The 21994-nt window shown below is 23.7% G+C and overlaps 1 protein-coding gene across 1 annotated transcript; it reads left to right on the plus strand.

The window, feature by feature from the left end:
- The first annotated feature begins 3717 nt into the window (after positions 1-3717).
- On the plus strand, positions 3718-21730 carry LOC100206138 (guanine nucleotide-binding protein G(I)/G(S)/G(T) subunit beta-1). Its single transcript, XM_065799274.1, has 10 exons — positions 3718-4064; positions 12248-12286; positions 12555-12661; positions 13788-13851; positions 16257-16419; positions 16511-16577; positions 16710-16842; positions 19480-19551; positions 20531-20608; positions 20786-21730. The coding sequence occupies exons 1-10, from the start codon at positions 4002-4004 to the stop codon at positions 21029-21031; spliced, it is 1032 nt and encodes a 343-aa protein (XP_065655346.1). The 5' UTR covers positions 3718-4001; the 3' UTR covers positions 21032-21730.
- The last annotated feature ends 264 nt before the right edge of the window (positions 21731-21994 follow it).

Consider the following 21994-nt stretch of genomic DNA (forward strand, 5'->3'; position numbering starts at 1 on the left):
GAATTTTCCCGTTCCTCTGGTATGGCATCTATTTTTGCTATTTTGGAAGAAATTCTTTGAAAAGTAAGAAGGAACAAGTCCAAGTTTATATTTGAGCATAAATAACAAATTTTGGAATATATTGATTTGATATACATTTAATGCTTCCAAATTTTTTAAAAGTGGCTCAGCATGCGAGAGTCTATCCTTATTAAAAACTATTCTTGCAGGATGTTTTTGTTTTCGATATAGTGTGGTTAGTTTGAATTTATGAGTACTCGCCCATTCAACATTAGCGTAAATGTAGTAGCTTTGTATAAATGAAAAGTCTTTAAATTATCAGGAGACAGTATAGAACTAGCTTTGTAGAGGATACCAATATTTTATGTTATTTTGGTATTTAATATATCTATATGTGATTTCTATGAGATGTTCTCATCAATAAGTATCTCTAGAAATTTAGTTGCTTAGGTTCTCTTTATTTCTTTAGTATCTATGTTTAGCGAAGGTAAATCAGGTGGTATTTTTTTAAGGTTAGAATGAAAAAGAATGTATTTGGTTTTTTCTGTGTTTAGCGATAATTTGTTAGATTTTAACCAACTGTTTATTTTTTCAAGTTCAGTATTTGTAGTTTCATAAAGTTCTGTAATTGATGAGGATGCATAAAATAAATTGGTGTCGTCTGCGAACATTGTGATATCCAATTTACTTGAGGCTTTAGGAAGATCGTTTGTGTATATTAAAAATAAAAGAGGCGCAAGAATGGAACCTTGGGGGACACCACGTTTTATTTTGAGTAATTTTGAAAATTTCTTTTCATGAGCAATAACGGATTGTTTTCAGTCTAGTAAAAAACTTTTGAACGAGTTTAGTGCAACACCTTTTATCCCATTTTTTTCCATTTTCCTAATTAAGATAGCGTGATTGTGAAGATTGTGTCAAACGCCTTAGATAAATCAAAAAAAACTCCAAGGACGTATTTAATAAGAATGGTCAACAAAAAAAAGACTCGTAAAGGATGTCATAAAAAACATACTTTATTACAAAACACAACACTTTGCATACAGCATATAGTCAGCTAGCCCTGATCAAGTGTGCACTGTGGAACGAACGTGTGCATGAGTAAGCATTGTGGTAATTAGGTTCCAAGTGTCGCAACCACACCTGGCGAGATCACCTAATGTTTATCTTGTCATAGTAGTATACTATGAAAAAGGTTGTAGTTTACTAGCCACCAGTATAATCATTTATTTATTTCTGCGACCCAATAATGCATACTAGTGACTAGCTTAGCCGCCCTATCAGGACGGCTGTGGTAATATAGTTTAAAAGCATATGTTATGTTTTCTCTTTCTCTCCTTAACATGAGAAGAATGGTAGGAATAGTTCTCATCACTCTTCTGGATATATATGCTTCTCGACTATCACTAAACAGCTTTACCATTTATATTCTGTATAAAGTATCTTTCCCGAGTCTGACTGAACGGCTTCGTTGGCCACTTGTAAGCAATTGTTGGGCGGAGGAACAGGTAAGACATTTAAAGAGCGGTAACATTTTATTTAACATGCAGCTGGTGATACTGGATGATAATCCAGCAAATATTTACTAAATTATAAATTGTTAGAATCGAGAGAAACTTTTTTTCTGATGTTTTTAAATAATATATTATATACTCTCACACAAGATATATTATATACTCTCACATAAAATGTATTATATACACTCACACATAATATTATCCTAGAAATCTTAAAAATCAAGTAAAATATTAAAAATCTGGAACCGAATATAAATTTAGTTTAAGAAAAAAAAAAACAACCTTTATTTGTTATCGCTCGCTGTCCTCAAACGTGGGATAAGTAGGGGATAAATTTATAAGTTTTTTTTATTGAGGCTTTGATAATTGTCATATTTTATGAAGGATCTTTATTTGACATAAACATGTGTATATGCAACTTTAAAGTTTGCTTGTTTAAAAGCTATCTATGATACACACTAAAAAGCTCTCGATACCCGTCATCGTTTTAAAACAGGAGCATTTTTGTTGCTTACCTAAAAACTGTTTAAAAACATTTTAATATCAAGCATTACTTTGTTGATAACCTTGGCCAAATTTTTGAAACCCTTTGAAAAAAGAAGTAATTTTTTATCTATATTTTTTTATCAATCAATAAAAAACGCTTAATATAAAAAAAAATTATTTTTCAAAATCTTATATCCTCGTCCACAAAATTTATTCGTCCACAAAATCTAATCGAGCAAACAAAGCTGTTCCTTCAAGTAAATAATTGTATTTAAATCATGCAAAATACACTGCACGATATAAAATTGTCGTGCGTTAGTTCGTATTCAACGCTTTGTTATTGTTATCATTAATATTTATATTCTTTTCATTTATAAACTTAAAAAAAAACGAGTTTGCTATAGCTTATTTAAATTACTTCCTTAAAGGTATTACTCAAAACAAGATTATTATAGATACTATGTAAGACGGTTTCAACATTTTTTGTTTAAATATTTTAGGCTAAAGACTGGAATTAAAGTTCAACGTTTTAATCAATAATAACAATCACTTTACATAAATTTATTGCTTCATTTTTAAATTAACTTTGTTTTAAATTAATTTTGTTTTTTAACTTGTAAAAACTTGTAAAAAACGAAAAACATATCGAAATTAAAACTTTTGTTAGAGATGTTGTGATATTTTAAAATATCGTACTGCTTTGAAAAATATTGCAGAGTATAATATATATCTTAATATATTGTAGAGTGTATTAATAACCATACAAATATAATTTTAAAGGAATATGTTGTGCTTTAGTATAATACTATAGTATAACAACATATATAATGTATAATTAACGGGTGCAAGTAAAATGCAGTAATGTAAAAAAGCGATATAAAATTGGCTCATAATGTTTCAAACATCTTAACATCTGGTCACTTATATTTTTATTACCTATAATTTAATTTTTCTTTAATTTATTTCAACTTGAAAATTAAAATTAGTAATGAAGGCATTAACTAAGAGTTAAAATTTCACAATAAATTTAATTTAAGTACAGTGGTTACTTTAAAAAAGTGTATCATAATACCACAAAACATTAGAGTATTGAAAATTGTTTCATTGAAATTTGGTGCTGCGTCTAGAGTATTTGATTTATAATGCTAGTTGTTATACATTGATAACGAATTCAATTAAAAAACTAAAATTATAAAAATATAAATTTTAAATCACAAAACCCCAAAAAACAAGGTAAAAATAGTTTTATTACTATTGTTCATCGCTAATTCAACCAACAAATATGTTTCTTAATATTTAGAGTATGTTTGCCGCCTCTAGTTAACTCTATAGTCTACTTTTCAATTTTATTATTCAACCCAAAATCTTTTAAATTGCGAAGTAAACCGACAATGATAAACAATTTATATAGTCGCTTTAATATAATGGAAAGTCAGCCATCTCTAATACAGCTCAATAACTACTTTTTTTGTTTTCATGCGTTTCATTTTTTTCTTTTTTTTTATCTAAATAAATGTTCCAATTTAATGTAAAGATAATTCAATAAAATAAAGTTTTAAAAGTGGTCTGTTACATCAAAGGTTTTCAAACTTTTGTATTAATTTTTAATGATTATCTGGTCTGTAGTTTTATTAGCAATTCACTTCATAATCTCGTAACGCGATTGGTTAGTTCTTTAAATGTTTCGATTTTAATTTATGACACTCCCAATGTCTGGCGGCCATCTTGATTTAACATTAGAGGAGTGCGGTCAATTTAACACGAGAAGAAATTCTTTATGAAATTTAGTTTTTATAACATCTATATTAGTCAGAATATAATCTGTAAAATTACTAAATTTTGAAATATTATATTACATTTGTTTAAATTTGAGATTTTAAAGTACTGGTTATGTATTATAGACGAGAGAAGAGACAGTTATGTTATTCACTAATGTGTATCATGTTTGTAATATTTTTTATAGATAATATATAAAAGCAATCGAATATTTATTGAATTATGAGTGGTTCAGAAATAGACAGTCTTCGACAAGAAGCAGAAAATTTAAAGAATCAAATCAGAGTATGTTATTCTTATTTAATTTACTTTTCTCATGTTTCTTGAACATAGGTTTGCAGTGTAGATGCGCATTCTGAAATTGTCACGTGATATTTAAGCTGTTTTATAAAACCAATTGTTCTTTAATATTATGAAATGTTGGTCTTTTGATTGGCCTTTTTCACGTGATATTTTTATGTCTGAGCAGCTGTTTCTTTATTCGGCGTCCAAAATGGCGGACTTTTTCTTTTTTTTTCACCTTTTTTTAATTAATCGCATATTTTACGCTAAATTCTGTTACACAAGATTTAATAAAATTTTTTAAATTATCCAAACAAATTTGTAAAAAAAACATTAATAATAAAGTCATAAAATTTAACATTACAAAAATATATATGTTTTATAAATAATGGTTTTTATATAAAATTTAGTGTGTAAGTGTTTTTGTGTGTCTGTGTGTGTGCTTAACACAATTACCATGCTAATAGAAGAAAGAATAACTATCTATTTTAGGAGTATTAAATTGTGAAGGGGTTTTGTGTATTATAATTGTGTATTATAGTATATTTGTGCTATGCAAATTATGGTTAATAAAATAGCTTTAAATTATAATGAAACTTAAATTATAATGAAACTTAAATTATAATGAGACTTATAAATTATAATGAAACAAGAATAATATCTTGTACTGTTAATCTAAACTTGTGTAATCCCAATTTAGTTAGAATAAGTATAATAATAGAGTTGCCTTGTTGTCTCAGGATGTTGATGTTATTTGTATAAGAGCACAGTGCAAAACATAATTAAAATTATTTTTTTCCTTTTTTGTGCTTCCATGCTTAAGAATTTTCAACAATGATTTGACTTAATTAAACTCTAAAAACTTTAATGAAGTTAAAGTACTTTTTAAATCCTTATTAACAAGCTTCTGTTTATTACAATAGCTTGGTGATATAGTTATAAAAGTAAATTTTTCAGAAAGTTATGTAGAACAAAACATTTATATAGCTTTCCAGAAAAGTTTATTTTAATTTTTTTTTAATCTAAGATTTATCCATTTTCTAAAAGATTTATACATTTATTTAAATTTATTATCTTAAATATATAAATAATTTTTGCTCATAAAAAAAACTTCATATATTTTTCATATAATGCATTAACTATCCTAGTGAATAACAAATGATATAGGACTAACATAAAGTATTTATACAATCAGGTAATAAGTTCCTTATCTAAACTTTACACAATTGTTAAAAGTTTACGCAAATTTTTGATAGTGGCTCAAGTTAATTTTAGAAACTCAACTCTGATACAAGTGAAACATATTTAATTAATATCTATCATTGCTATATTTTTGTTGTTGTTGTTGTTGTTTTTCAACAAAAACGTGTGATAGCACAATGAATAACCTAATTCTCTTAACCTAAGACTGTTAAAAAGTCTCATAAAAAAATGTTTTAGTTTATATATTGTTTAAAATAAAATTTTGTATAAAAAAAAATTTATTAACTAATTTTTTTCAATATATTTTTTTAATTTTAATGAAAATAATCAAGCTGTCTTTTAGCTTCAATTCATTAAAAAAAAAGCAGTGTGCTTATTTTGATTTGTTTATTTATGTTTTAAAACATAAAATAAAATTAAAAATAGGTTTATTGGTAACTGTATGATACCACACCATAAATGTTACAAATAAAATTCTGAAATTTAAAAAACAAAATATTTGATTGTTAGAGCTTTTTTTTCTATCTAATTTTTATATGATTTAAGAAATTTGATTATCAAAGCAAATGAACAAGAGTGAATTTTTATTATTATTTTTTTTTTATGTTTTTAAGATATAACTTGCCATTATCATATCACTTCAATTATTTAAAAACTTTTGTTTTAAAACAATAGCACATGTTTTTTTTAATACTTAATATTTAAAAATATTTAACAATAAAGTCTTCTTCAAAAATCTATTTGTGGCAGTTGCCATGTTTATGAATAAGCTTTCAAAATATCTTTACTCTCTTATCCAGAGGATTTTAAGTTTGATTTTTCATTCTCTTATTTTTTTAGTTTTATTAACAACAACAACGACAAAAAACTATGTATATAATATTCAAAACATTACCTTTTCCTTACCTCATAAAACTTGAAAGAGGTTATAATATTTAAGTTACAAAAATTGATTTTTAACAAAAAACTGTAAAAAGAAAATTGATTTTCTAATCATTGAAATATTCCCTTTATCTAAATATCTGTTAAAAGACACTACAGTTGCTAAAAAACTTTAAAAAGTTTTAAAAGATTTTCAAGCACTTTGATCCTAAAAAATATTATTTTTATCAGACTTTAATAAAAACTTCTATAATAACAAAAACTGAAACTTAAAATTAGCTTTTCCTGAAATGCATGCAAGAATAGATTTGGTTTGGTTTGACAAGGCATACAACATAGATTTGGTTTGACCATAGTTTCGCTAGTTATGCAGTAAATTTATTTTAACATGTCTGTAAAATAATCTTTTAACAAAGAACAAACATAAATCTTAGTGTTGTTTTGTTATTTAGGTTAATATTTTATAAATTTATGAAGAGAATATGTTTCTAAAATGAAACAATAAAGTAGTTTTACAATGTTGTGTTAAGATTTTGCGATAAAAATTGATATTTTAGTGTAAATTTCAGTTGAATTAAAATAACTGCAAAACAATTTAAATAATATGTAAAAAAAGTATAGTAGTATTTCTGCTCACTTTTATCTACTTAGTAAGCTTGGATACAATTAGAGGCTTTTTATTTAAAGACAACCATAAATGTAGCAATAAGTTTCAAAAATAAAAATAGGAATTCAAATAGGTTATATAACTTAAGTTTTGTTAATTATTTGATTAATTTATACACTTGTTATTATTTTTAAGTTATTTTTTATTACTTTAAAAAGTTTATAAAATTTATGAAAAAAATTAAAATTTATCTCTTGATAAGAACAAAAGACTATTAAACTTCTTATTAGCTTATTCTTTTTTATTTAACTATAAACAAAGTATTTAAAAAATTAAATGAATGAAAGAATTACACATTGCAAACTGATGGTATTAATTCATAGTTCAATTCATATTTAATTGTAGTTACAAATTGCAATTAAGTGTGACATAAATAAACTTGAGTTTTTTTCTGAATAAGAATAATAAATATATTAATTATTTTTCGGCATCAATAATGCATGAAAGTGGGTTATTCAGCTTTCATTATTTATCAAAAAAAAAAAAAAGTTATGTATATACGTAATTCTTATTTGAATTAAAATTTATTATTTTTTCTTCACTTTATTTCCTAATTAAAATATTCTGTTTATATTTTCTGTTAAACCAAATAATGCATAAGAACCATTTATTTTAATACAAGAAAACAATTTCAATATATTTTTATTTTAATTAATGTTAACATTTAAAAATTAAATAATTTTGAAAAAAATCTTTGCACTTTAATAATGACTCGTAAGTTACTATAATTATAAAAGTTTTTAAATTGTATATTGTTTTTACTATAGTTGTGAAAGAGTTTCTTAAGGAAGGAAAAAAATAGAAAGATAGAAAATTAAAAGCTGTACATTTTATAAACAATAAAGACAAATATAATATTCTTATTCATTTTAAAAACCTATAATAAGTCTTTTACCACATCTGTAAATACTATCTATATATGTGTGTGTGTGTGTGTATATATATATATATATATATACATACATATATATATATATATATATATATATATATATATATATATATATATATATATATATATATATATATATATATATATATATAAGGCCTTGTTTTAAATAAAAAATGCTTAATACATTAGCCTAATATGAATTTGACGTCATAAAATTCTCTTTATTTTTTAAAGACATTAACTTTTTTAAATTGCTGCAGTAATATTAACTACTGCAAAATAAGTTAAATATTATTTAACTCGTTTTGTATTATTGCTGTTTGGAAATGTTTTTTTTTTTTTTTTAATATCAAGTAATTAAATTTAATATTACTTTTTAAAAAATGTTTGATATAAACAAGTTTCTTTTTTTTCTCAACATTTGTATAAATGAATTAAAATGTGTTAAATTTTTAAAAATGATTATTTGGTAAATAATTTATAAAATAGCGACTAAAAATGATTTTTTAATTTTAAAAAATCAACATGTAACAAATAAATTTTTTTTGTTAATTTAACTACTTTATTTAATAAAAGTTTATCATTTTTTAATTGATGTTGTGAAAGCAAAGATTATTTTTCCAAACACCATTTATTAAAGTTATATAATTGTATAAAAATTTATTAAAAAATAATTGCCGCACTCTAACTTGCATTATAAAAAAAGTTTAACTTAGTATGAATTTTTAATGCCACCTCAGAACACGTTTATATAAAGTTTTTTTTTTTAGTTAAAAAATGTTTAGGAAGGAAAACTGAAAAAACAACTGTGATAAATTGAGCTAATTTTTTTTTAAAAACAAAATAAATCTTAAATATTGAACATTATTTAGTAATATTTTTAAATAAATTTGGCAGTTATGTTAAATCCAAACATTAACTTTAATTTTAATAAACGTAAATATATATTTCTTTAAAGAGATCCCAAAGTACCGTGACAAGTTGTGTTCATTTTAAAGAGAATGATAAAAAAAAAAGATAAAGCTATATTTTACAGTTAATTGTAAAAAATTTTACAATTAACTGTAAAATAAAGCAGCGTTAACACTGTAAAATTTAACTTGTAGAAGTGTATAAGTATTTAGCTAAGTAATTAAAATGTCTTTTTTTCTTCTTGAAAAACATTCTTTTTATACGTTAAATGAGTTTTGTTTTGGACTTAATGTTTTAATCACTATTTATAAAACAATGGTTTTAAGCATTTTGCATTTCTTGTTGTTTAATGATGCATGTTAAAAACTTATTAAATTAAAAAGTTCATTTGTTTATCTTTCTATTGGTATATAGTTTGTTATGCTTTTAAAGAGATTTACTATTCGAATTTTAATTAGTTGTCAATGTTATGCCTTCCAAACTTTATTCAAAAAAAATGTGCCATTGCAGCGTAAAGATTTTTGTTAAAATGGCTGGTAGCAAAAGAGTTAACCTTTTGAAAGTTTAATTATCAGCATTTATTTGCTAAATTTTTCATCGGGTGCAAGTATTCTCAAAATTCTTATTTAATCATGCAAGAATGTATTTAATGAAATTTATTCTGTAAAACTTGTATTGCTTATTTTATTATTAAAATTGAACAATTATTGGTCAAAATTGCAAAAAAGTGTAGCATTATTGAGTAAATTTTAAAATTTAAATCGTTTAATGAAAAACCCTTTTATTGTCAATTTTTGGCAGTTTTTTGATTTGTAATTTTAAGAAACAAGTTAATATAAAATACTTGCCAAATACAAGATAAATTGGGCAGTATTAAATACAATGTTTTTTAACACGCACTGTGACACATTCATAATTTTAATCGCCATATGTCTTGAATTATTGCCATAAAAAATTAATTATTGCTTTAATTAATAAAAAGCTGTCTGTAAATTTGTTAAGTGTAAAATCTATAAATATTTTCTAACTAAAAATTTAAGAATTCAGCAAATATCTCGAATAAATGATGTCGTTTACCAAAGTTCTTTATTAATTAAAAATTTAAGAATTTGTAAAATGTCATTTTGATAGGAGAATAAAAACGTCATAGTGATAAACGGCTTAGAAGAAAAGTTCACATTGTTTATATAAAAAAAAAAGATACAGAGTATATAATAAGGTGATCAACGACTTTTTTGAATATTTATTATATTTTAACATAAAAATCTTAAATTTGTTTGGTTCTTGCGCACTCTATAAAAAAAACATTCTTTCGTTTAGCTTCTTATAAAATTTATAGGAAAGTCATTAGATTGATAATAAACGCTTATTTTTAAAAACTAATAAAACAAAAACAAATAATATTGATTCAAAAGGAAAAAAATTCAACAATGACCTCATTTACTAAAACTCTTTGGAGTTAAACGTGCTTTAATAAATTAAAAAGTCTGTAGATTGCGGTGTATATTTTAAAGACTTTGAGAGATTGGCTAACATAGAGACAGCAAGCTTCGAGTAAAACAACAAAGTTTGTTTTTGTTGGTATATATTTATTATTTTGTTTTACTTAAAAAAATTCTGCCCAAACATTTTTTTATCATTCTCTTTAAAATGAACACAACTTGTCTTGGCACTTAGGGATCCCTTTAATCAGAATTAATATATATATATTAATATATATAATTTAATTTATATATATATAAATTAAATTATATATATATTTTTTTATCAGAATAAAGTTATATGTTTTTGTTGAATTAGTTTTAAATCATATTTTTTTTATCAAAATTAAATTATATTATTATGATCTTTGCTTCCAGCTTAAAGTATTAGCGTTTTTCAAGTGAAAAAATCAATCATAACAATAAATAAAATAAAATATTATTATTGAATTTTTTTTTGTTATTAAATAGAAATTTAATTAGATTTTTTTTCATTGCAATAAAAGTTTTCAGTATATATATTTCTTTTTTTTTTCTTTTTTTTTTTAATGTTCCATTTAATATAAGAAAATTGTCATTAACTATAAACAATTTTGTTTTCTGGTACTAAATATTGAAATGTCCGAAATAATAATAAAAAGAACTAGTTAAAGGTAAAATTAAATTGCTAATTTTTCTACAGGTTTCTTTTTTGCCAAAATTAACATTGATTTTTTTTTGATTGATTTTTTTTTTGATTGATTTTTTTTTTTTTTTATGTCGAAGTTTTTGTCTTTTTATTTTGTAGTCTTTGTGTTTTTCCTTTTCGCTGACGTAAAGTTTGTTATTATTTGTGCTATTATTGCTCATTATTTTTATTGTTGCTCGCTGTTGTTATCAATTGAGTATTTTCATATTTTTATGTCTTATCATTTAATTTATAGATTAATCTTTTTTTTTTTAATTTAGGTTTTTTTAAAATTAACTTAGGCTTGCTTTTATATATTAATATTGCTGTTGATTTTTTTTAATAAATAAATTTAATAATAATAAATAAAACAAAAATTATAATTTCAAGTATATATATATATATATATATATATATATATATATATATATATATATATATATATATATATATATATATATATATATGTAATTAAAGTTATAAAAAATTACATCTCTTTGTTATATATTGTTGTATAACTTATGTACTTTGCACATAAGTTATACAACATTACTTATGTATTTTGTACAAGTTATACAGTTTGTTTAAATAATAAAAGTAGGAATTCATTTGCTCATTTGCATATTTTCATATAACTTTAAGCTTTTTAAGTCTATAACGTTTTAAGTCTATAACTGGTAAAAGTTAATTAGCTTTTGGTCAATTTTTCTTCTTTTTTTTTAAAAATATTTAAAAGTAACTATACTGATAAATTATATTTATAAAGTTGTAGTTGTGTTTTAAAGAATATTTTTCAAGTTGCTTATCAAGAGATTAGAGAAAAACTATAATGCCTTTTTCTTCTCTCTCTCTCAAAGGTAAGTTCTGATTCTTTGATTATTTTTTTTTTAAATATGGTCTGATTCATGCGCTTTTGTAGTTAATAAATGACGTCAATAATGTAATATGTATCTAATAATAATGTAATAACCCAATAAAAATAACATGATCAATAAGTAAATCTTTAAAAGTCTAACTTATATTTATTTTTATTTTAAAAATTAAACTGGTATTAGTGCTATAAATATAAGTAAATTTAAAAATTATGGTGTTTGTTTAAAACAAGTTCTGCTAATTAAATATTACTACAGAAAATACTTTCTTTTTCTTTTTTTAAATTTGGATTTAGTAAGAAATAGTGAAAATACGTTTCACTATTTCTTACTAAATCACTACAGTACTACGTAAGTACAATTATTATTTAAACCAGATAATTTAACAGAATTTAACAGAAAAAACTATCCAGGTTTATGGAGTTAATATTAACCTCTCAACAAGAAGTATAATGGCATATCAACAAATGTTTTTTGTTAATATCTCAATAAATAAATTATTTTGGTAATTTTAGTAAACTAAAAACTTATTTCCTAATGTTTGTTTACAAAATAAACATAACTTGTCTCAGCACTTGGGAATCCCTTTAAATTATAATTTTTTTTTCAGGATGCACGCAAAGTTGCTCAAGATACAAATTTTTTATCGGTAAAAATTAAAGTTTCTTATCTAAACAGTTTGATAATTTTTATTGTTGATTTTATTTTTTTAACTTTTATAGTTTATTTTATAAACTTTGAATGTTACAAATTTTATCATAATTTATTTTAAAAATATTTTTTAATTAAAACTCTTACTCAAAAATAAGTAGAATTTACAATTTTTGAAAGTTTTTTATATAGCCTATATTAAATTTTCCAAGTTTTAATTAACAATTTATAAAATATCGGTAATTTATTATTATATTTTGTTTCAGGTTGCTCAAAATGTAGATCAAATAAGCAGAATACAAATGCGAACTAGAAGAACTCTGCGTGGTCATCTTGCAAAAATTTATGCAATGCATTGGGCATGTGATTCAAGGTTATATTTAGAAGTTGTAGTATGTTATCTAATAATAAATTTTAATTTAAATCTAATAATAAAATTTAATTTTGACTAGAGTTAGAATTGTGTTTAATAAAGTATAGCTTGTGTCAGAACTGATTTTATATTGGCTTTTTTTTTTTTTTTTTTTTTTATTCCAAAAGTTTGGTTGAAACTGCTTTTTTGTTGGAGATTCTTTTTTTTAATATAAAGGTTTGAACTAGCTTTTCCCAACAATTTAATGTGTGTCTAGGCAAGAGTTTAAATAATGTTAACTATTTGTGCGTGTATAGTAGGGTGTCCCAACATTTTTGTTTCATATATGCTGCCACCCCCTTAATGTGTTCTATATGATAAAAACATTGGATTTAAAAATTTTTTAAGTAAAACTATTTTTAGGGCTCCCTCAAGACCCTTGAACATTTAACGAGTTAAACATTTAACAAGATATCAAAAAAAAATTCTTCAAAATAAAAATGATGAAAAAAAACTTTAACTTTTCATTTTTTTATTTTATTAAATCTGATGTATTTATTTTTTTAATATATATTTATAATTTTTAAAATTTTCATATAATTTCGCTATATTTGAGACCCAACATAATACACTTTTGAAGAACTTATATTTTGATAATATTAGAAACTCGGACACCCTAAAATATAAACTAGATTTTAAAAATGTTCTTGCTTGTTGACTCAAAAAACGTGTACTGTTTTAAACTTCCACTGCTTCCCATCATTTTGGTTGTTTTAAAAAATCTGTCTTCTAGCTGGTCACTCACAATGCTTAGTTTTGGTTGCAATTCAATTCAAGAATATCATTTGTTAGGTAAAGATCGAGAGAGTCAAGACGTTTAACTTCATTTAATAAAGTCAAATGCTTTTTCAGATTTGATGTTGATCATTACTAAATTAATCTATTACTCTTAGTATTACTAAAGAATTGAATATTTTTAAAGTATTAAAAAATAACCGTTGTGTCATTACCATATATTTTTTTAAAGTCAATTCAAAGATATGGAAGTGGGCGATGTTAATTTTATGACATAATATGCATTGCACTAAGACAAATGTTTTACAAAAACCTGCATTGTATTTTACAAGATTATCTTAATTTTTCTTAGGAGTTTAGTAAGTGCTTCACAAGATGGGAAGCTAATTGTTTGGGATTCGTATACAACAAATAAGGTTTGTTATTTAATATACAGTTTATTTTATATACAAATTTTTTTTTTGTTTTTTTTTTACTTTTCTGTCTATTTTATATACAAACATAAAATAAAGCTATAAATAATTTAAATGAAATGTATGTATCTAAGTTATCTATATCTATAGGCATAAAAGCAACCATTAAACTATTTGAACTTTTTTGTGCCACCCAGTAAATCATGAAACAAATGCCAAGTGAAAAACAGGTTTACAAATTTAAAAAAAAGTGTTTGAAACTATAATAAATAAACACTATAACTTGCATTATGTTAAAAATAAATATAAATTTTGAATATTGCTATACAAAGTATTAAAATATGTTTTATAAGCAGTTGTAAAACTTTTTTTATTATTCCATTGCTTTTTGAATTAGCACAGACAAAAGCTTAGTATTCTAAATGTTTCACTGTTAACTTGACTGTTTACTCAGATTCCTTTGTACCAAATAATCTTTTATTTAACACAAAAGATGTAGCTCCTTAAATTTTTTTAACTGAAAAGGTTTGCACATTAGTAAGCCTTCTCAGGAAGCACGTGCAGTCGCACACATATGACTACGCATATAATATTTTATTTTGACAACTTGGCCATGGCTCCTTGCATGTTTTAAGTTAGCGCATTTAAAAAATTCACTTAATAAACAAATGTAAACTAAAAATAAACTAACTATAAACTGGAAAGAGAAAAAAAAACTGAAAAAATATTAAGTTTGAAAAATAAAAATCTTAACAAATGAATAAATGAATAAAAACAAACCAGAAAAAATAAACACAAAATTAATATAAGAAAAAATAAACACAAAGTTAATATAAAAAACATGTAAATTATCAATATATGCAAAAAACCATGGTTAGGTTGTTTGGGAAAAAATGTATGTATGGTCATATAAGGCGTTGGCCACATGCATTTTCTGAGAAGGCTTGAGTAGGATCAAGGAAAATTAGTTTTTTATCATTGCAAATTTAGGCTAGTCCAAACAAATATAAAAATGAACAGAAAAGCAATATTATTTATATTAATTTGAAATATAATCTGGAAATATTTTTGGTTTTCAAATTTTTAATTAATAAAAACAGTGAACTCTGTTATAGGATCAGGCTAATTAACTGGAGTTATTATATTGTAAAAATTTCATACAAAAAATCAAAACAAATTTAGGACTGCCTTGGTTAAGAGTATTATTACATGAAACTCCTAATTTTCATGCAAAGTTTTTTGTTTGTTTAAACAAAAAGTTCATCAAGGATTATAAACACAAAAAAATAATTAAAATAATTATTATACCATGTTTTGATTAAAATAAAATTAAACTCGGCAAAATTACAAAACTGTTATTAAAAATTTAGAAATGGTTATAAAGCATAAACTTTTAAAAACAAGCCATTATGAAATTATCACTAAAAATCCAGAAAAAAATGTATATTTTCTGGATTTTATAAAAAATAAAAAGTTATTAAAGTTTGAGTATTAAATGAAACATTAAGATGTATTTAATGGTAAATCAGAATTTTTATAAATCCACGTGTTTGGAAATGCTAATGTTTATGCCTTAAAAATAATTTTTTTCTACAACTTTTTTATAATTTTCACTGTTTGTTATGTTATATTTACATAATAATTACATAATTTTCTTTTTTAACATTACAATGTGCTGTTTGGTTTATTCTTCTAGTTTTATCTAAAGATTTTTTAAATGAATTAAACTCCTAAAGTTTATTCCATTAAAACCCCTGCTTGAGGTTTTAAAGAGACAACAACTTTTTAAGAATCAAGCTATTGTGTTTTAGCTATTCAGTTAATCTAGCGTAGTGTTAAATTTTCTGAAATTTGTTGATACTATTACCTTAATAGATTTTATAAAAATAGTTTTATCAAATCTATTAAATATTATATTGTTATAAATTATATTGTTCAATTGACTATGAAAATACACTTTTATTATAAATTGTTGCTACTTAGCATAAATATATATTTTTTGTGATATTAATATTAAATATTTTTTCGGTATTAATATCTAATTGTTATAGTATTAGTATATCATGTTTTAGTAATATATTATCAGCGGTATCAATATAGTGGTTGTGACAGTTGTATCTGGACAGTACAAGCTTTTTTAAAAAAATTAACTATATCTTATCTTAAAAATAAGTTTATTAATTTTACTAAGCTCTTTTTATAAAAATTTGAATATAGCTAAAATATTTGTTTTAACAAGTTTTGTCGATACAATTTTTTAGTTGTCTTAGTTAATTGTTTATCCTTGTATTTTGTTTAACTTTTTTTATTTAAGTATTTCATTTTTAGTTTCTTTATTTGTAAAAGTTTAAAGTGCTTCTATTTAATTTTTTTAATTTTCAATTTTTATGTTGTATATTTTAATTTAGGTACATGCTATTCCGCTTCGATCCAGTTGGGTTATGACATGTGCATATGCTCAGTCTGGAAATTATGTTGCTTGTGGTGGCCTTGACAATATATGTTCAATATATAGTTTAAAAACTAGAGAAGGAAATGTCAGAGTAAGTCGAGAGTTACCTGGTCACACAGGTTAGTATTTTGCTGATATTTTATTTAGATAATTATATACTTCATAGAAATGCCATATGTCAAGTTTTCAATGGTTTGTTTTTTTCTTTAGGTTATTTATCTTGTTGCAGATTTTTAGATGATACTCAAATTTTAACCAGTTCTGGAGATACAACTTGGTAGTTATAGCCTATAAAATTTTATTTTGTTATATTATTTTTTAAAGTAAATTAAGTTGTTTAAAAAGGAGAAAAGATATGGATAAAAATGAGTACAAACTTTTAAATACATATTTGTTATCAATGTTTTAGTTGTTTGTGGGACATTGAAACTGGACAACAACTAACATCATTTATTGGTCATACTGGCGATGTTATGAGTCTATCTCTTTGCAATGATGGCGGGCGAACATTTGTATCAGGAGCATGTGATGCCTCTGCAAAGGTCTTTACTGCTTATCTTATGTGTGTGTGTTTATATATACATATACATACATGCATGCATGCATACATACATATATATATATATCTTTGTGTGTTAGTGAGATGTCTTAATAATTATAATAATTAATTTATGATTATATTTAGATATAATATATAGATATAACATACCTAAACAGCGTGGAAAATAAGGAATGAGTATTTAATTCGACCGGCTAACACATGTAATTGACAGTCAATCAGAGGTGTACCCTCATCGTCGTCCGATGGCGCCAGACGACTCGACTATTTCTAAGGGGGAATGAAATTTTATTTAAAAATGCCTGTCAGTAGCCCAGCAGGACAACCAGACATTTTGATACTTACAAAAGTGTGTTTATTAATAAAACCGTGTTTTGATCTATAAAGAATTTTATTCCTTGTGATTACTTATAAGAAAACTTTAAAAAGCATTTTAAGAAGTATACACTTTGTTTAATAATGAGTACACTAAGGTGTGTCATATAATTTTACTTAACTTTAATAAAAAGAATCTAACACACAATTTAATATTTTGAAGTGTGATTGTACTGTTTTTTTAAACAGTTCAGTCACAAAAAAGTTTGCTGCATTTCAAAGCATGTATCTTCTTAAATTAAAATGTGTTTTTAAATTAGATTTTCTTTCAATTCCAAATGTTAAGGTATCATTTTTTAAATCTTACAGTCGCATTTTAATTTTTATGAATGGGCAGTTAAATCATTAATCATTGATAATCATTAATAACAATAAATATCTTTTGTTTTTAGTAAAATAAGTTTTTATTTTAACTTTGTCAAACAAAATTAACCAAATAAAAAACATTAGAAACATAATGTTAAAAACGTTCAACTAAATTAAATTTGATTGAAGATTGAGAGAGAGTAATAGAATATTTTTCGTTTTATAAAACTGTTCTTTGCGGTCTTCATCTGGTTTTCATCTTTTTTGCTTCATGTAATAAAACCTTTGTTTAAATTTTCATCTTGGTAATAGTTCTAAGAGTAATTGCTAGAAATTAACTTTCAAAAAATTTTAATCATTGAGTAATCTATATAAAGTGAAAAAAATTTGGACAACCGATAACTTTTTGACATATATAATAGTTCTTTAAGACTGTAACTTAAACACACGAAAATAACCTAATGTTTGAAAATTAACGAACTTGTATTCTTTTAAAAGTAATAGTTCTAAATAAAACTGTATTTTTAAAATTTAAACTTGCAGGTAACTAACGTTCAAATTACCTGCAAATGTTAATAGTTTAAAATAACTCTTGTGCGCACAGATTTTCATTCAATTAAAAAATGAGTTTGCTAATATCCAAATAATTTAATATTCAATTTTTTTTAAATACCAGAACAAATTATATAAAATATTTAAAAATTTAAACTGAATACTTAATACTAAAAGAAATTGTTTTATGAAATGCTACTGAAAAATGAAAACGTTGTTTGTCTCTTTATTTGTCTCCATTAAGTAAATTTTATTATGGTTTTATTATTTCATTAAGATAATATTATTTAGAATTCTATATTAGAAAGAAAAAAAATGTGCAAACGTGCAATTTATAATTTTAAATTTATTTCAACAAAATTCATTGCAATGACTTCGCATTGGCAAGAAAAAGCAACAAATAAATGAAAATAAAATATATGAAAAGATGGAATGAAAAAAAATTAAACTGAAATAAAGTACTGTTGGTAAAGAAATAGTTCTAAGTTAAATACAAAAATTTTAATGAGCAGAAATATAAAATAACTTTTTATCTCTGTTTATTAAAATCATTGTAAAGACTGCTAATGTTAATTATTTATTAATAAAGTTATTAATTTAAACTTGATACTTAGTACTAATTCGTTATATAATCGTTTATGAAACGCTACATGATAAGAGATTTTACAAAATATCTTTTATTTAAGAATCCTATTATAGGAAATTTAAATTTATCTATAAATCATTTATTACATTTGCAGCAAAAACTTTGAAAAGGTAATATGAATTAAAGAAAAAACAAAAAGTGAAGAACTGCAGTTAAATGAAAAAATGTTCTTAAGTAGATCAGTAATTATTATATATTTTTATATTATTATAAAAATAATATATTAAATATTTTTATTAAAATAATAATAAAACAAGAACTTCAATTATTCATGAAAAAATGTTTCTAGCCACCAGCAAAATGTAAGTAATCAAAAGAAGTACAGCAAAAAAAAAAAAAATTAGATATAGTTTACATCATTTGTCAACTAAACAAATTAAAGTAGCATGTCGTAAACAATATATCTTTTTTAAACGCTTTTTTAAAATATTATTTAGTATATGCAATTTCTGAATTATATCATGATTATTTATACAACCTTGTTTTTAAAAATTCTGATTTTTTCATTTTGGGAGGTCAAAATAGCAATTTTAATCATTTCAGGCAGTCATTGACTGGCCGTTATCTTCCACACTGCTCAAACAAATATAGTTATACTTTATTCATTTTTAATTAATAAGATTATATATTAATGCAAATACTTTTATAAAGTTTAAATCTTTACTAACTAGATAAATTATTGTAAAATGGTCCTTTGGTTATGTGATGGTTTAAATGTTTATATTGTCGATTGTTTTTTAGGTATGGGATATACGTGATGGAATGTGTCGTCAAACATTTACTGGTCATGAATCTGATATAAATGCAGTTTGTGTACGTAAAATTTCATGTTTAATGCATTTATTCTTAAGCTAGTATGTTTTGGGTGGAGTCTATTTTTAGTTGAAAGAATACTTAGAAAATTGAAAGATTGCTTAGAATAATTACTAAAAATTAAACATTCAAAAAATTTTAATGATTAAATATTCTATAGAAATTAAGTGAAAAAAATTTAAACATTTTATTCCTTCAGTTTTCTATAGAATCTTGTTGAATTTTTTTGCATTTATTTATTTGAAAATCTCAATTGTTTTTTTAATTTAAACTGTTATTTAAAAAGCATAATTATTTTTTTACAATTGCATTCAAAGCGTAATATTAATTTTATTACGAAATAAAGCAATAGTCCTAAAGTAATTTAGTGGATTTGTGGACAGTGGATTTTAATGCATAGGAATATTTAGTCTTTACTTTTTTTAAACAAAATTCGTATTGGGAAAAGCTGAGCAAATAATCTGTCAGTCTTAGAATCAAATAATTGCAAACAAAAGTAATTGTTCTTGTATATCCTCAGTTTTGTTTCTAATATGTTTTACTTGATAAATTTTTATCACGGTTTATTGAATACATTCAATAAACCGTGATAAAAATTTATCAAGTAAAACTAGATTAATTTTTTTTGGGGGGGGGGGGCTTATGACTACCTGGATCTAAGAATTTAATATTCATACAAACTTTTTTTTTTTTTTGTTCGTTTCATTAGAGTGAACTTTTTCTTGAAATTGTAAAAATAATATTTTATTTTTAAGTGTTTACTGTTTTGGTTAAAAAAATACGTTTTTATTGACCTAGTAAGTTGGTATTTAAAATTTATATTAGATGGTTAAATTTAAGCGTTTGAAGTACTAAATAATAAAACTAATTTTAGGAGAACTACTATCAATTTGATCCACAATACCTTCTAGACCAACAGAACCTTACTCTATTTGATACAAATTTTTCTATATCTTTTTTTTTTTTTTTTTACTTTTAGTATTTTCCGAGTGGGTTTGCCTTTGGAACTGGTTCTGATGACGCTACATGCAGACTTTTTGATATCCGATCAGATCAGGTTTGTTAATGTATTTTTATTAATTAATTAATTTATAATTTTTTTTCTTACATTTTTTTAGCGCATAAATAAATTCAAATAAAACTCGTTCAGATTTAATCATTAATTAATCTCAAATGTTAGAGTTTTTATGAGTTAAATTAATCTTTATTAACCGCTTTGATTATTTTTTTTTAGGAATTAATGTGCTACTCGCATGATAATATTATTTGCGGAATTACTTCTGTGGCTTTTTCTAAAAGTGGACGCCTGTTACTTGCTGGCTATGATGATTTTAACTGTAATGTTTGGGATACTTTAAAAGGCGAACGTGCTGGTGTTTTAGCAGGTCATGATAATCGTGTAAGTTGTTTAGGAGTGACCGATGATGGAATGGCTGTAGCCACTGGTAGCTGGGATAGCTTTTTGCGTATTTGGAATTAGAACAATTTTCCAATTCTTTCTTCTACAATCACTATGTACATAACCTACTGTTTACACTGATAATTTCCATTATTAAAGACAGTGCAGGTGTTTTGTGTGCAGAATAACATGGCTTTGAGAACAGCACAACAACAGCGAATGTGAGTTGATAAATAAACATTGGAAGGAACGTCAACTTGATCTCATTTATTAGGTTACAGATGTCTCAATTAGTCTTAATACTGTTTTTATTTCATATACTTATCTATTCAGTTTTTACTTTTTTTTAAATTTACAGTTTTTCTTAAAAATAAATTTCTTATTGCGCACTTTAAATGGATTTGTGAGATTCTTAAACTTTAAGTGTTAAGCGAAAGAAAAATCTGCTTTTCCGACCTAGATGTCAGTTGTTGCAAGTTATAGTAGATTTGATGTATTTCGTCTGGGTTTAATTATTTTTTAGTCGATATAGAATAATTTATGGAGAAAAGAAGATTATTTTTCATTTATTATATCTCACTCCAGTGTAAGCCTCGATTGGGATATTGTGAATGAAAAGTTGTTTCTAATAAGTATTTTTATTTACTATTATTGCCATGATTTTCTATATGGTTTTTTCTGATAGATTTTTCTTGTTTTTACTTAAATGTTTTTTTAAACTCGCATATCCACTCATTTAATTGGGTTTATTGATTTAAATAAAATATTCAATACTTAGCATTGATCTATTTTTTTTCTCTTAATCTTCGGGTTTGTTTTGTTTTTTCTATAGTAGTAGAAGTATTTTTTTTTTCTGTTTAATTTTTGTTCGTAATTTTTTTTTTTTAATTGTTTTACCTAGAATCTATTATCTAAGATAAATTTATACCCTTGAAGATTCGATTATTTAGAAGATTAAAATGCGATATTTGCGTGAACGTAAATTCGAGTCGATTTACTGAAATGAAGAAAGTGAATCGAAAACTTTTTAATTAACTCTTCAAA

This window comes from Hydra vulgaris, chromosome 06, assembly GCF_038396675.1.
Source record: "Hydra vulgaris chromosome 06, alternate assembly HydraT2T_AEP".
In the NCBI taxonomy this organism is placed as follows: domain Eukaryota; kingdom Metazoa; phylum Cnidaria; class Hydrozoa; order Anthoathecata; family Hydridae; genus Hydra; species Hydra vulgaris.

What these genes read in the sequence shown, in the direction of transcription:
- LOC100206138 (XM_065799274.1), top strand. Translation starts at nt 4,002, where the DNA reads ATGAGTGGTTCAGAAATAGACAGTCTTCGACAAGAAGCAGAAAATTTA. An exon ending in CATTGGGCATGTGATTCAAG is followed by an intron (nt 12,662 to 13,787) that starts GTTATATTTAGA and finishes AATTTTTCTTAG; the next exon opens with GAGTTTAGTAAGTGCTTCAC. An exon ending in ATTCGTATACAACAAATAAG is followed by an intron (nt 13,852 to 16,256) that starts GTTTGTTATTTA and finishes ATTTTAATTTAG; the next exon opens with GTACATGCTATTCCGCTTCG.